The 14,562-nt window shown below is 45.8% G+C and overlaps 1 protein-coding gene across 1 annotated transcript; it reads left to right on the top strand.

The window, feature by feature from the left end:
- Positions 1-4,806: 4,806 nt before the first annotated feature.
- On the top strand, positions 4,807-6,448 carry LOC122365832 (keratin-associated protein 19-8-like). The gene is made up of 2 exons (XM_043337410.1): positions 4,807-4,842; positions 5,979-6,448. Exon 2 carries the CDS (start codon positions 5,997-5,999, stop codon positions 6,312-6,314), a length of 318 nt encoding a protein of 105 aa, XP_043193345.1. The 5' UTR covers positions 4,807-4,842; positions 5,979-5,996; the 3' UTR covers positions 6,315-6,448.
- The last annotated feature ends 8,114 nt before the right edge of the window (positions 6,449-14,562 follow it).

Genomic DNA, 14,562 nt, shown 5'->3' with positions numbered 1-14,562 from the left:
ACATGAAATGTGCAGGCATTCCAGTTCTATTCAGGTTTATCATGAACATGCGAGGCTGCGCAATGTAATGCTCAAATCCAATTAAGCCAAAAGCGCAAACTGTGTTGCAAGTGAAGAGCCGAAATACGAATTAGGCGCATGGGCCCCAGAAGAAGACTCAAATACGGTTAGCCAAGCTTCATTATACTTTCAGATGCATACAGTAAAAACAAGATACATACCATAGAAGTATACATAGTGTAAGATTCCCCACCGGGCAGAGCCAGACTGCATGATGCTGCAATAGATAGGCTGTTAAACTAGTAAAAAGAGAACACTTACACATGTGCTCCGGAAGCCCTCCTGTTCAAATTTCTAGCGATGCCCGCGTACCGTTACGGAACTAGCCTCAGCCGCACTGAGCCATTTGCGTTCAAGCCCTCATTATGTTTTCATCACTAACAGGTTTTGCATTCGCAAAGCGCGCTCGTATTGTAAGCGAATGACCAACAACTGAAACTATCGATGATCATAGCAGTTAATTTTGGCTTCCAGGAAAGTAAGCACGTAGTGTGAACTTGTTCGAACTAGATAAAGGGAAAGCGGATCAATGTTGTCATTCGTATAAAACTAAGAAGACACTAGTTTCTAAATCAGTTCTGAGACACATCCATCGACAGGTAGGTTTGAGCCTTACTCTGAAATGGTGCAAATAATGAAATGGTGCTGTCAGTGATCCAATTAGGATAAAGCATAAACACGTAGTTATTGCGCTTAGTTGTCATAGACGCGTTCAAATTATTCAAATAGTGTCCCATAATCCCAGGGCTCACAGATCAGCATCAAACCCGTAGATCAATGTAAAAAGCATTTAATGGGAATAATTGCACCACTGAAACAAGGTTCGTAGGTCCTCATTTTCGTGTTTAATCAATCACATTTAGACACCCCAAGGCGTTTGTTTACCTTTTGCCTCCACATTTGCAGGCATGACGGAAGCGAAGATGAAGATCATCATTCTCTTCATCTGCGCTGCGGCAGCTGCTGCAGAGCCAGGAGTCGCTGCTAGGAAGACCAACATCCGGTCCGGCATCGGCTCCATCACTCGCTCCAGCATCAGCTCAAAAAACGCCTCAAAGCTTCCCGCAAGGATCGCCTCCAGGATGAACTCAAGAAATTCCTCAAAGGCTGCACATCAACTCAGCTCCAGCTCCAGTTCTAGCACTGTCTCCAGCTCGAGTGGAGGTGCCGCAGACCCGTCCCGTTTCTCGGCCAGTGTCTCCAGCAGTCACGGACCTGGTGCCACCTCCTTTCTGACCTCACAGTCAAGTGTTAGTGGCAGCGGCAGCGGCCAGGCGCAGGGTTTCGCCGGCAGCTCAGCCACCGTCAACGGAGAGACGGTCGGACTTGGCGTGGGAACCCAGGTCGGCCCCGGGGACTTCGGTGCTGGGGCCCAGGTCAGCCCCGGGAACTTCGGCGTGGGGACCCAGGTCGGCCCGGTGGGTCTCAACGTAGGGACCCAGGTCGGCCCCGGGGGTCTCGGCGTGGGGACCCAGGTCGGCTCCGGGGGCCCCGTTGCTGGGACCCAGGTCAGCCCCGGGGGCCCCGGTGCTGGGACCCAGGTCGGGAGTCTTGGCGTGGGGACTCAGATCGGCCCCGGGGGTCTCGACCTGAACGCCCTTACCGCAGGAGGAGATATCGGCATCATAGCACCTGGGCCCCTGTCGGGTCACTTTGGAGGCAATCCTCGGCCTCCAGTGGGAGGTTTCAGACCGACACCTTTCCTCGGAGGTGCCTTTGGAGGACTTGGCGGGGGCGTCTTCGGCAGTGCAGGGTTCCGGCCTCCCTTTGGAGGGTTCGGACTGAGTGGAGGTTTTGTGGGAGGGCATCGGCCAGGATACGGATCTCTGGTGAGTGGCTTTGGATCCGGCACTTTCAGCAGTGGATTTAGGCCGTACCGTCCGTATGCTCCGTACGTAACGTATCGTCCACGCCGTAAGAATGCTGCTTACTCGGTCGACGGAAAGCATCTTGGGAGACTGGGAGATGTTCTCGAGAAGTTGATCCTCGGGAGGAAAGCCAACAAGAACATTGAAGCAGAAACGGAAGTCAATGAAGGCAACCTAAAGGAGAAAGTGAACAAATCATGAGTATTGGCGAGTAGTGCAAGCTTGTTTGTTTTGTATTAGTTAATTGTTACGGTCGTCTTAGTAAATGTTATGACGCTTATGATGTTATTGTTGTGACACACAACCCCACACTTTTTATTCAAACCCAGCGTGAAAACAATTGGCCTATTTTATTTGTCTAGAGAGCTGGAAAATCGATCGAAACGTTTGCCGTATGAATAGCAGCCTAAGGGCAAAAAATTGATGTCTGTTGCCTGCTGCAAAATGGTGTTTCATCGAGTTTGCTAGTGATTTAGTGTGTTATCTCTCTCAAGAACATTGATGTTTGCTTTTATACAGACATGTAATAAATGTGTAATTGTTCGCTAAACCAACAAACAGTAACCGACCTGACGGGGACCGCGAAGTGATTTGTTGCTTCTCATCACAAGGAAGAGCAAGGCTGCCCCAGATAAAGAAGCATCGAAGCCGCAGCCTGAGCAACAGTATTCATGCTCCAACGTCTTCTGGATCATTTTACCAAATAAACAAGTATACCAAATACCAAATATACCAAATATACAAATATCCTTGCAAATTCTGTTTGGTTAGGAGCGTTAATTAATCTGATAAATTTACCACTTTGGGGCTTTGTCTCAAGGGACGGGGTCAGTCGCTGAGGAATACGAGCTGGTGGTCAAATCAGCCGAGAGTATATCGTCTCCTAGTGCCCTTTGTTCCTTGTCTTCCACTGTCCTAGACCTACGGTTGTGCATTATTCTATGACTCTCAAATACATAGTGTTTAGAAAGAAAGAGCCCAACAAAAAAATGTCTCATAATAACCCAGTCCTCTATCGTTCCTCACTGACTGACCTGATTTTCCGAAGACGCGCCTTTAGCGACCAGAATCACAACTCAACGACGTCACGCAAGCATCAGTCATTACCTCAAGGTTAGATTCGACCCAGAAGTCTTGCAGCTAAGACATCTTGCACGCACGATATCAGTTACAACAGTAGCATGAGTCAGTTTCACTCTCGACTGTATCCTGAATTACCACTGACCAAACCTGAGCTCCGGGGCTGGTTCCAGGAAACCTGCCACCGCCGGGGCCGGGTCGACTTCGGTAGCTGATCCAACTAAACGAATCCTGCTCAACCGTCTCCGCCGATTGAGCTTCCGTGAACTCAAAGGAACCTGGTCTGACCTCCCGTGACCCGTGTGCTGCAACGGCTCTAGCTTCAGATTATGTCTTGTGGTAACTAGATTGGTCCATAGGAAAGGAGGGAAGGTGTGTCGCCTCGAATTGTAGTTCTAGGAAAGCTGCGATTGGTAAAACATTTTTTTTGCGCTCCCCACTTTTTTGGGTTCATCAGCATCCTCTCACAGCCCTGGACATTATGGTTCATATTTCCCCGAATAACTAGTCTCATTTAGTATGGCTTTGGCTGTTTTTAGCCTGGACTAAGCTCATGGCCAAAGGTGTGCGCACTGAAGCTAAATGTCATTGCAAATAAATTTTATGTAGCATAACTAAACTGTTGACATTCCAACTCCTAATGAGTCAGTTTCACTCGCATTGCCTAATATTATTTTTTATCCCATGACGACAGATTGGACGATTTTCACACGATGATTTGACGGGCCATTCCGGTCTTCTATACATATATGTCAAAGCTAATAAATATCTGTTTTAGCGATAACAGCTATGCGCGCTTCGTCTTTTTTTGGACTCTTTATGCCCAACTAGCCCTTCAGAGTACCTATGAAAAGGATCACACCCAAGTTGCAAAATGCAAGCTCTGGCTGAAATACGCATCATCCAGCATGTGCAACTTTCTCCCAAAGGAAAATGCGCAACGAATTAGAGTAAATCCTTCACCGCAGGATTGTGTGGTTAGAAAAAGAAGCTAAGGCGGCTCTCTTTCTTCACAGGACAGTGGGACTGCAACGCATCTGCTTTCATTTTCACCAAACACTGTAACTTAGCGACCTGTCCATGAATTGGGGTCGCGTGGTTGCATACAATTAACCCACGAGCCGCTGGGGGGGGGCATAAAGTTGCCCCCCCTTTACGTTTTGTGAAATATCTCCGAAACCTGATGAGCTACGAACGTGAAACTTAGCATAGCTTCAAATGAATACCTAGGCAATGTTTGAGGAAAGTTTGGTGGTTGTAGCACCTAAGATGACGTCACAGTGACGTCATAAAGTTTTGTCGTTTTCCGATATGGACCGTTTCTGATGACGCTGAGCATGAAACTCGACTGTAAATGAACTAGACAGCACCTGCTGTCATCCTAAAACATCTTACTACACTTCCATCTAGTTTCTGACCAATAATCGGCCCTTTATATTCGGTTCCATATATGTGATGTATCGTGAGGAATATGAGAGTCGCAAATCTATAATTTCACTTATGACGTCACTGTGACGTCATTTCAAATGGGATCGACACCAAATTTGGACACAACCTCGGCTAGGTATTCAGGAAGATGTGTGCAAAGTTTCGCTTCTCTATCTCTTCGCGTTGCGACGATATCGTCGCAGAAGTAAAGGGGGGGCAACTTTATGCCCCCCCCCAGCGGCCGGCGGGTGGCGCGGAGGCCCAGCGGCCGCCGGGTTAACTGAAGATTGCATAGTCAGGACTATCTGTAAAGCTGGTCATGTGAAGCTTCCATACAAGCTTCTGGTATATAAAAACGGCAGCCCTGGATCGAAGCATCAGTTCACACAGCCTCGAGTAGTAACAGGTAAGCAAACTGAACGCACACATGTACTTTCAAAGCAGTTGGACCAAAACTGTATACAATGTATAAAGGAGAAAGCCCGAACAAAGTCTTGCATTGTTCCTTGTTTCTGTATCATAAAGATCGGTGACAAGGCTAACGGATCAATTTGCTCTGACATTTTAACCCGCGAGTTGCTGGGGGGGGGGGGCGTTAAACGCCCCCACTTTTTTCGCCGGGCCATAGCATAAAAACGGCGCGCCGCAGGTGCGCCAAATTTAGCGTACCTGTGGGAATGGATTGAAGTTTGTTGTGACAAAGTTTCAAAAAAATCGGTCAGAAAATTTTTGAGATATCAAGGTTTTAGTGACGTCATGATTTCTGAGTTTTCGACCAAAAACAGCATATGTTCAAGAAATCATATAAAATCACAGAATAGACATACAGACATGCCGTAAACGCCATTATACTGCCAATACCATGGTCAATCAAATGGCTATCTTCGATTATTGATTATCGTTCCGCATTTTCCATAATCTTGAACTGAATCTTGGCAATTTTTCGTGACTACTTCACGACCATGATACATGAATTTCTTAAATTGAACTTTTTGAGCCAAACACGTACACATATGATAAAATGAATGTCACCATCGTGTTCTACGCCCCAAATTACCTATAAAACATGTGTCACAGGCTGCGAATATCAGTTTTGATTTTCGGGGATATGTGCCTACCCGGTTGACCTGACCTTGACCCTGACCTATGCTTGACTGACCCCTACATCGAGCTGACACTCTTGTATGCCTTATAAGATGGATTGTGCACCGTTTTGACAGAGTTTATGGCGAGAGGCGCCCATTGCGAAGTCCTGAAGTCCATGCTACTGAAAGCCCGATTTCAGGTGTTTGACCTGACCTTGACCCGACCTGTGACCTCAAAATTCAACTTTAAAGTACTCATCTGAAGCGTCTCGTCGCGCTCTTTCGTTTGCCGCCTCGTGCGTTTCGCTGCGCCTATTGGTTCTTGAGTTATCGGCTGGGGGCGTTTAACGCCCCCCCCCCCCCAGCAAACGGTGGGTGGCGAAATACCCCAGCAACTGCCGGGTTAACTCCAATAACGCAGTGTCGCAAAGTGTTGACGGAATGCTGTCGTCCTCAGGTACCGATACCCCTCACCATGAGAGTCCTGCTCGTTCTCCTCCTCTGCGTGGCGGCGGCTGTCGCCTTCAAGCAGCGCACTTTCGGCGGTTTCGGGTACGGCCGACCCCACATTGGCTACGGAGTCGGTCACGGACTCGGATTCGGCCACGGAATCGGCTACGGACACGGAATTGGATACGGACACGGCATTGGCTTCGGCGGATTCCGTCCGGGCGGTTTCGGCTACCGTCCGTACGGATACGGCCCGTACGGTTTCGGACGGAACTCCGATACGGACATCAAGGCTGAGGGCTCGGCCGCCGAGCCGGCGGAGAAGGCGGCCGACAAGGCGTAAACTGCGTTTTTGAGGATCAGAGGCGGTTTCTGACGACCGGCGACGGTTCATACTCGTGCCTCACCATATTTCTGTATCTCATATATATGTTTATCTGCATCTATACTCACCAAATATATTGATTGTTACATGAACAGGCATTGTTTGTATGAGGTTGCAGCCAGAGTAAACGGGGCTGAGGATTGCAAAATTTTCTTTGACGATTTTTTTTCCAACGGCAAATCGGAGACGACGGCAAATGCGCCGGAGACCGTGAATAGGGCTTAACCGCAGCTTAGGTTGTGAACTACATAACGCTGTTTCTGACTCCAGTTACCAATCAGAGAACGCACTCGCAGACCACGGTAAATTGATAGCCCAGCATCACAATGAACGTATTACACGCAGAATGATCTTGGAGCGAATTCTCTGGAATTAGACTAAACCACAGTGTAGACTAGATACATGCATAAGCGTATGATAATACATAATACATAGGCGTAGATAACAAATAAGCGGTTATCAGCCGAAAGCTGCCAATACTGTGCTTCGTTTTTTGACTTTTTATCTTTCGGTTTATTTGAGAGTAGGTATAGGCTTATTCTCTTATATTCTTATATTTCCATAATGCCACTCAAAACAATGCCACCACAGCGTGTCAAACGTTAACGGTATCTTTTTTAATATAATTAATCATTTTTCTTCCGAAGAGGAATATCCATTCAATTCCTTGAGTCAAGTGCCCCCCCCCCCCTATCTCTGAAACTGTAGGGCCGATCGTCAAAATTCCAACGGCGTCTGATAGCCCTGGAAAAATTGTCGAGCGAAACCTATTTTTACTGAACTCAAGGTCACCGATGACGTCACAGGTCAGGTCAAAGGAAAAATTATCGGCATTTTTAACTATTTAGGCTCTGACCGCCGGCTGACAAGTCCGATCAGGTTCATTTTTGGTTTGCGCACTCCTTGAAATTAGATACCCTGAGGGTACCAAACTCTTAGGTACTTCAAATTTTTCAGGTCAGGGCAAGGTCATCCTAGGTCACGAAAATTGTAATCATGTGACGTGACGCATGTTGTATGGTCCATTTTACTCATAGCTTTCGAAAATAATGTCGTCCGTGTCATTTAAGGTCATTTTCAAGTCAAAAAAGGTCAAATTTTGAAAATGAAATTTTTCAACAAAAAATGGTCGTATCAAATGCAGTTTGAGCTCAGAAACACGATGGAGCCATGTATATTGCTCTACGATGTCAAAAACGTACTGAAAAATGATTTTGAAAAATATATAATTGTAAAATTTTGACAATAATGCTAATAACTTGGCTGTTTTTAAGATATGGGGCTAAAACTGCTAGAATAGTTCATCAGTGTGTGTTCTATCACATATATTCCGGTTTTTGCAAAAAATCAAAAACAGAATGAAAAAATCAAAAAAATGTTTTGTAATTGTAAAAACTTTTTTTTGTTCAAAATTTAATAATTTCGAAAATTCGAGACATCGGTTTGATAGCTACGTGTATTTGTAGTCCACTGATGCAAAGAAATTGGATCTATGTACTACCTGGTACTATGTAGCTTTGAAATTGAGCTCTTGAGAGTGTTTGCCGGAATTCAATATTTTGCATCAAAATCGGCCGACATGACGTCACTCTGATGTCATTTCCGGCCAAACTATGGTAGCTAGAAAGTTGAAATTTTTACACAAGGTGTCGAATTAATGCCGCTCAGGACACCGCAAGTTTCGTGTTGATCCGTCAAATGGTTCAGAAGATATTGTCGAAAAGCGGAAGGGGACTCTATAGAGCCCCCCCCCCCCCCAGTCATGCGCGGGTTAACCGATCGCGCCAACAGGGCCGCATAACGGTTCCAACATTTCTTTGGAAACAGACGATGACTTCACACGTGCTCCGCTGGGGAGGGGTACGACAGTATGTGCCCTCTCCCTTGTTTCGCCAATATCTTTGTAGCCCTCACCTGTATGGGGAAGGGGGGCGGGTCGAACGGACCCTCTCGGTTTTCCGATAGGCGTTATCACAAGTGTATTCGCGGCCATTGAGGCGACGTAAGAAAAGAAGAAAACAACTGGCCCCAACCCAAGAACTTTAAATTATCAGTTAGCATGCACCTTTTCCTTGATATGTAGATAATTTACCATTCATTGTTAGAGAAAATTGCATTTAAAATCGTCCATTTATGCTTTTTTCATCGCTTGCACAATATGTTCTTTTACTAAGCTAGAAACACTAATTAGAAATAGTTCCCGCATCATCGCCAAGAACAATAGGGAAGGCTTGAAGTGAATACAATAACCTAAACGGTTTTGTAATCTATGTGAAGACACTTCTAAAACTGCCTGTAGAAATATTGCGATAGGCGTTATCACAAGTGTATTCGCGGCTATTGGGGCGACGTAAGAAAAGAAGAAAACAACTGGCCCCAAGAACTTTAAATTATCAGTTAGCATGCACCTTTTCCTTGATCTGTAGAGAATTTACCATTAATTGCTAGAGAAAATTGCATTTAAAATCTTCCATCTATGCTTTTTTCATCGTTTGCACAATATGTTTTTTTATTAAGCTAGAAACACTTATTAGAAATAGTTCCTGCATCATCAAGAACAATAGGGAAGGCTTGAAGTGAATACAATAATCTAAACGGTGTTGTAATCTATGTGAAGACACTTCTAAAATTGTCTGTAGAAATATTGAAGGCAAAAGTTCAACTTTTTCACAAGACGGATGTCTATAAACCTATTCAACGTGTGACAACTCCGCCGGTATTTCGTCGCCTACAGCCCAGCTTTCCCTAGTGACCGATAGAGGCGCTGCTATCGATGTCCGCCCGTGCCGCTTAACGGAAGGCAAAAGTTCAACCTTTTCACAGGACGGATGTCTATAAACCTATTCAACGTGTGACAACTCAGCCGGTATTTCGTCGCCTACAGCCCAGCTTTCCCTAGTGACCGATAGAGGCGCTGCTATCGATGTCCACCCGTGCCGCCTAACGCCGTATATAACTAGCGCCCCACTGGGGGGGGGGGGGCTATTCATAGCCCCTCTCCCGTTTTTCTGCAATAACTTTCAAACCACTTGACGTACCGACGCCAAACTTTCAGTGCCATCAACTGGATCAATTCGACACCTTGCGTCAAAATATGATTTCGTAGCTACCATAGGTCGGCCGGAAATGACGTCAGAGTGACGTCATGTTTGGCCGCTTTCGAGTTCGACGCAAAACATTGAACCACGGCAATCGCTCCCCAGAGCTAAGTTTTTAAGCTAGATCCATGAATTTCTTTGCACGAGAAGACTTAGACTAGCCCGCGCCCTGCTGGGGGGGGGGGGGGTGTTTGAACACCCCCCCTTGTGGTTTTTCGCGAATATCTCAAAAACAGCGGCGCGGAGCGCCGCCGTTTTTGGTACACCTTATCATACATCAATTCTACACATGTTGTGAAAATTTCAGCCCAAGGTCATTCAAGGTCAGGTCACCAGGTCACTTGAAGTGACATCACCTCATAAAAACTTTCAATGTCTGTCATAGCTACACCGAGTGACCGATCGCTTTGAAACTTTCAGCGATTGCTGAGAGCAATAGCATGTACAAAATGTATATCTCAGAATTTTGATATCGATGACCTAAGGTCAGGTCAATTTTGCGACCTCCCCATTATAAGTCAATGGGAGAAAATTGAAATGCGCCTCTTTTGGATGAAAGACATTATAAACACTCCCAAACACCGAATTACAAGTGGTTTAGACACACTGAACTTGAAAATGGTGTCCGTGACCCTTGTTTATGCCCTGAGGTCATCTTAGGTCACGAATGGTATCTAACAGTTTTTCGCAAATAACTTTTGATAGAGGCATGCTAGAGCGATGAAAACGCCTTAGATGTGTTCAGCTTGACGATACGGATCGACTCATATGCAACATGACCCTTTCCGGTCAGGTCATGACCTTGACCTGAGGTCAAATTTTCAAGTTGACCTTTCAAGGTCAAGTTATAGTTCATTCGATGCGTCTTGACGAGAGGAACACGATGCCGGTAAAAGTAAGCTCGTACAAGGCTTGGGTCATAAGTTATTGCAGAAAAACTGTTTTCGAAGAAATCGGCTATTTTTGCAGTTTTTGCCCCTTGCAGGCAAAACCGTTGACGTTAGGTCAAATCTGAGAGAATTACTCAGAAAGGGCGTTAATAGGGCTATCGAATGCGCTTTTCCGCGGCGCTGTAGCTCTATTGGTTCCCGAGTTATGCGTTGGCTTCTTGGAAGTTTTCGACATTCGACCTGGAAATCGGCGAAATTTTGCCTTCAATGACCTCTGGTGACCTGACCTTTGACCTGACCAAAAAATTGACCGAAGTGATTTCGTCATTATTTTTGACGCTCTTTCGAACGCCGCCTTCTGCGTATCGCTACGTGGCCCAGGAGCCGAGTTACAAGGGGGGGGTGTTCAAACACCCCCCCCCCCCCAGCAGGGCGTGGAAATCCAGGACCCCCAGCAGGGCGCGGGCTAGACTGCGCTATCAAACTGCTATCTCGGATTTTCAAAATTTTTGAAAATTTTGAAAACTGTATTTAGGTATAAATTTCAAAATTTATATTTTTATATTTTTCTTCAAAAAGTTTTTGACTTTTCGAAAAACCCGGAATACCTACATGTGATAGAACACTTGATTACGACTTACTCTAGCAAGTTTTAGTCAAGTTGGAGACTGGTAAAAATAAAGATAAATTGTCGTGAATCGGTCGAAATGGCACGTTGTGTGCTTTCATGCTTTATCCAGATATCTTCAAAAATGGTTAAGTTATGCGCATTACAGAAAAGAACTCATAATTGTAAATTTTCAAATCAATGTTTGCAGTACGTATTTAACATCGTACACCAATATAAATAGCACCATCATGTTTCTGAGCTTAAACTGCATCCGATAGACACATTATTTTTAAAACAACTTTAAAATTTGACCTTTTTTACCTGAAAGTGGCCTGACCTAAGCTAAATTCAGCTCAAAATGACCTCGAATGACATAAACGACATCGAATTCGAAATCGATGGACTAAATGGACCATAAAACACACGTCACGTAACCGATGCATGATATAAGATTTCCGTGACCTGTGGTGACCTGCCCCTGACCTGAAAACCAAAGTACAAGTTTGGTACCCTCAGGGTAGGTATCTAAATTATCTGTTCACGAGTGTGTAAACCAAAAATGAGACTGATCTGACTTCTAAGCCGGCGGCCAGAGCCCAAAATGTGAACAAGCCAAACCTCGATAATTTTTACTTTGACCTGACCTGTGACGTCATCGGTGACCTCAGGGTCAATTAAATTAGGTTTCGCTCGACAGTTTTCCGGGGCTATCATACGCCGTTTGAATTTTGATGATCGGCCCAGTAGTTTCGGAGTTAGGAGGGGGGCTATGGAGAGACCCCCCCCCAGTAGGGCGTGTAATACGCAGACCCCAGTGGGGCGCGGGTTAACGACGCTGTAACAGGTCCCGATTTTCCCGACTTGTGGGTCATTAAACTGACCTGGAAGGTCAACCAATGACCTAGGACCTTAAAATTGGGTTTCATTGAATTCCTCTCGTCACGGGCAACACTCTTTTTTTCCGCGAAGCTTTAGCTCGATCACGGGCGAAAGGGAAAGGGGGGTCCAACGGACTCCCCCCCCCCTCCTTATACGTCCGCGGCTGGCAAAACACCGATACGGGTGAGGGTTAAGATTGCTGGGATGAGCTATGCATGCTGCAATTTGGGTGGATTTGTGTGAGGTGTCCAGCTTGCTCACTTGACCTGACCTTGACCTGACCATGACCTGAAATTCTTCTGAAAATTGAAATTAATCCAGATGTGGTCCATCTTATTGAGTGTGCCTATTGAATTCTATGACTAAAATAACCCATAAACATATGTCGCGCATGCCCTTTTCTACATTTCGTTTTTGGTGACCTGACCTGACCTTGACCTTGACCTTTTCATGATATTGTGTGGTGTGCAACGAATATTGTCTTGGTAGCCTAAGAACACGTTTAGGGCAATCAGTCTCAGTCCGTTCTTCGGCAACTACGGTGCAAGGCCGATACTGTAGAAACTTGCATTTTGTACCCTTGACCTGACCTTGACCTGACCTCTGATCTACTTAAGCAAAAAAAATCGGTCTTAAGATCCGCCTTGTTGAGAGCTTTCGATTGCCGTTTTCCCCGTCTTTCTACGACCATCGGTTCGGAAGTTAGACAGGGGGGCAGAATCTGCCCCCCTCTCCCCAGCAGGGTGGGTATGACTGAATAGCCCAGCGGGGTGCGGGTTAAGTACGGCCTTGGAGGATTCTACACTGGCTTTAGAGCCTACATAGATATCTGAGGGCATCTAAGGGCATCTTTGTGGACTAAGTAGGTCCCTGCCATGCCAGTCGCTGAGAGCCCAGCGTTCTCTGATGGCCAATACCGCCCTTGGAGCGCGCAACAGCGGCCTCCATTCCTCAAGAACGTTGATTTGAGAGGCTGCCATGTCGGTGTCAATGGGCTCTGCCCCTCGGTTTTCGATTCCTTATGCAATTTGAAACTTGGTTTTGCAGTTAACCCGCGCCCTGCTGGGGGTCCTGGATTTCCACGCCCTGCTGGGGGGGGGGGGTGTTTGAACACCCCCCCCCTTGTAACTCGGCTCCTGGGCCACGTAGCGATACGCGGAAGGCGGCGTTCGAAAGAGCGTAAAAAATAATGACGAAATCACTTCGGTCAATTTTTTGGTCAGGTCAAAGGTCAGGTCACCAGAGGTCATTGAAGGCAAAATTTCGCCGATTTCCAGGTCGAATGTCGAAAATTTCCAAGAAGCCAACGCATAACTCGGGAACCAATAGAGCTACAGCGCAGCGGAAAAGCGCATTCGATAGCTCTATTAACGCCCTTTCTGAGTAATTCTCTCAGATTTGACCTAACGTCAACGGTTTTGCCTGCAGGGGGCAAAAACTGCAAAAATAGCCGATTTTTTCGAAAACAGTTTTTCTGCAATAACTTTTGACCCAAGCCTTGTACGAGCTTACTTTTACCGGCATCGTGTTCCTCTCGTCAAGACGCATCGAATGAACTATAACTTGACCTTGAAAGGTCAACTTGAAAATTTGACCTCAGGTCAAGGTCATGACCTGACCGGGAAGGGTCATGTTGCATGTCAGTCGATCCGTATCGTCGAGCTGAACACATTTAAGGCGTTTTCATCGCTCTAGCATGCCTCTATCAAAAGTTATTTGCGAAAAACTGTTAGATACCATTCGTGACCTAAGATGACCTCAGGGCATAAACAAGGGTCACGGACACCATTTTCAAGTTCAGTGTGTCTAAACCACTTGTAATTCGGTGTTTGGGAGTGTTTATAATGTCTTTCATCCAAAAGAGGCGCATTTCAATTTTCTCCCATTGACTTATAATGGGGAGGTCGCAAAATTGACCTGACCTTAGGTCATCGATATCAAAATTCTGAGATAGACATTTTGTACATGCTGTTGCTCTTAGCAATCGCTGAAAGTTTCAAAGCGATCGGTCACTCGGTGTAGCTATGACAGACATTGAAAGTTTTTATGAGGTGAGGTCACTTCAAGTGACCTGGTGACCTGACCTTGAATGACCTTGGTCTGAAATTTTCACAACATGTGTAGAATTGATGTATGATAAGGTGTACCAAAAACGGCGGCGCTCCGCGCCGCCGTTTTTGAGATATTCGCGAAAAACCACAAGGGGGGGTGTTCAAACACCCCCCCAGCAGGGCGCGGGTTAACCCGCGCCCCACGGGGGGCTATTTATAGCCACCCTCCCGTTTTTCTGCAATAACTTCCAAACTGCTTGACGTATCGACGCCAAACTTTCAGTACCTTCGGCTGCATCAATTTGACACCTTGTGTCAAAATTTGAACTTCGCACCTACCATAGGTCGGCCGGAAATGACGTCAGAGTGACGTCATGTTCGGCCGATTCGACGGAAAACATTGAACCACGGCAATCGCTCCCAAGAGCTCAGTTTTTAAGCTAGATCCAATTTCTTTGCATGAAGGGACTCAGAATTGACCGTGCTATCAAATTGCTTTCTCGAATTTTCAAAATTTTGAAAATTTCGAAAATCTTATATAATAATATTCAAAATTTATATTTTTTATATTTTTTTTCAAAGAGTATTTGACTTTTCGAAAAAACCGGAATATATGTGACACATGGTGTGTCAAAAGTGGAAATAGCCGGTGCGCCGTCTGGCAACCCGGCAGCCCGC

The sequence above is a fragment of the Amphibalanus amphitrite genome, unplaced genomic scaffold, assembly GCF_019059575.1.
Source record: "Amphibalanus amphitrite isolate SeventyFive unplaced genomic scaffold, NRLGWU_Aamphi_draft 000766F_arrow, whole genome shotgun sequence".
NCBI classification, from domain to species: Eukaryota; Metazoa; Arthropoda; class Thecostraca; order Balanomorpha; family Balanidae; genus Amphibalanus; species Amphibalanus amphitrite.
This window is presented reverse-complemented; position numbering and strand designations above follow the sequence as displayed.

Coding starts and splice junctions, on each gene's coding strand:
- LOC122365832 (XM_043337410.1), top strand. CDS start 5,997: ATGAGAGTCCTGCTCGTTCTCCTCCTCTGCGTGGCGGCGGCTGTCGCC.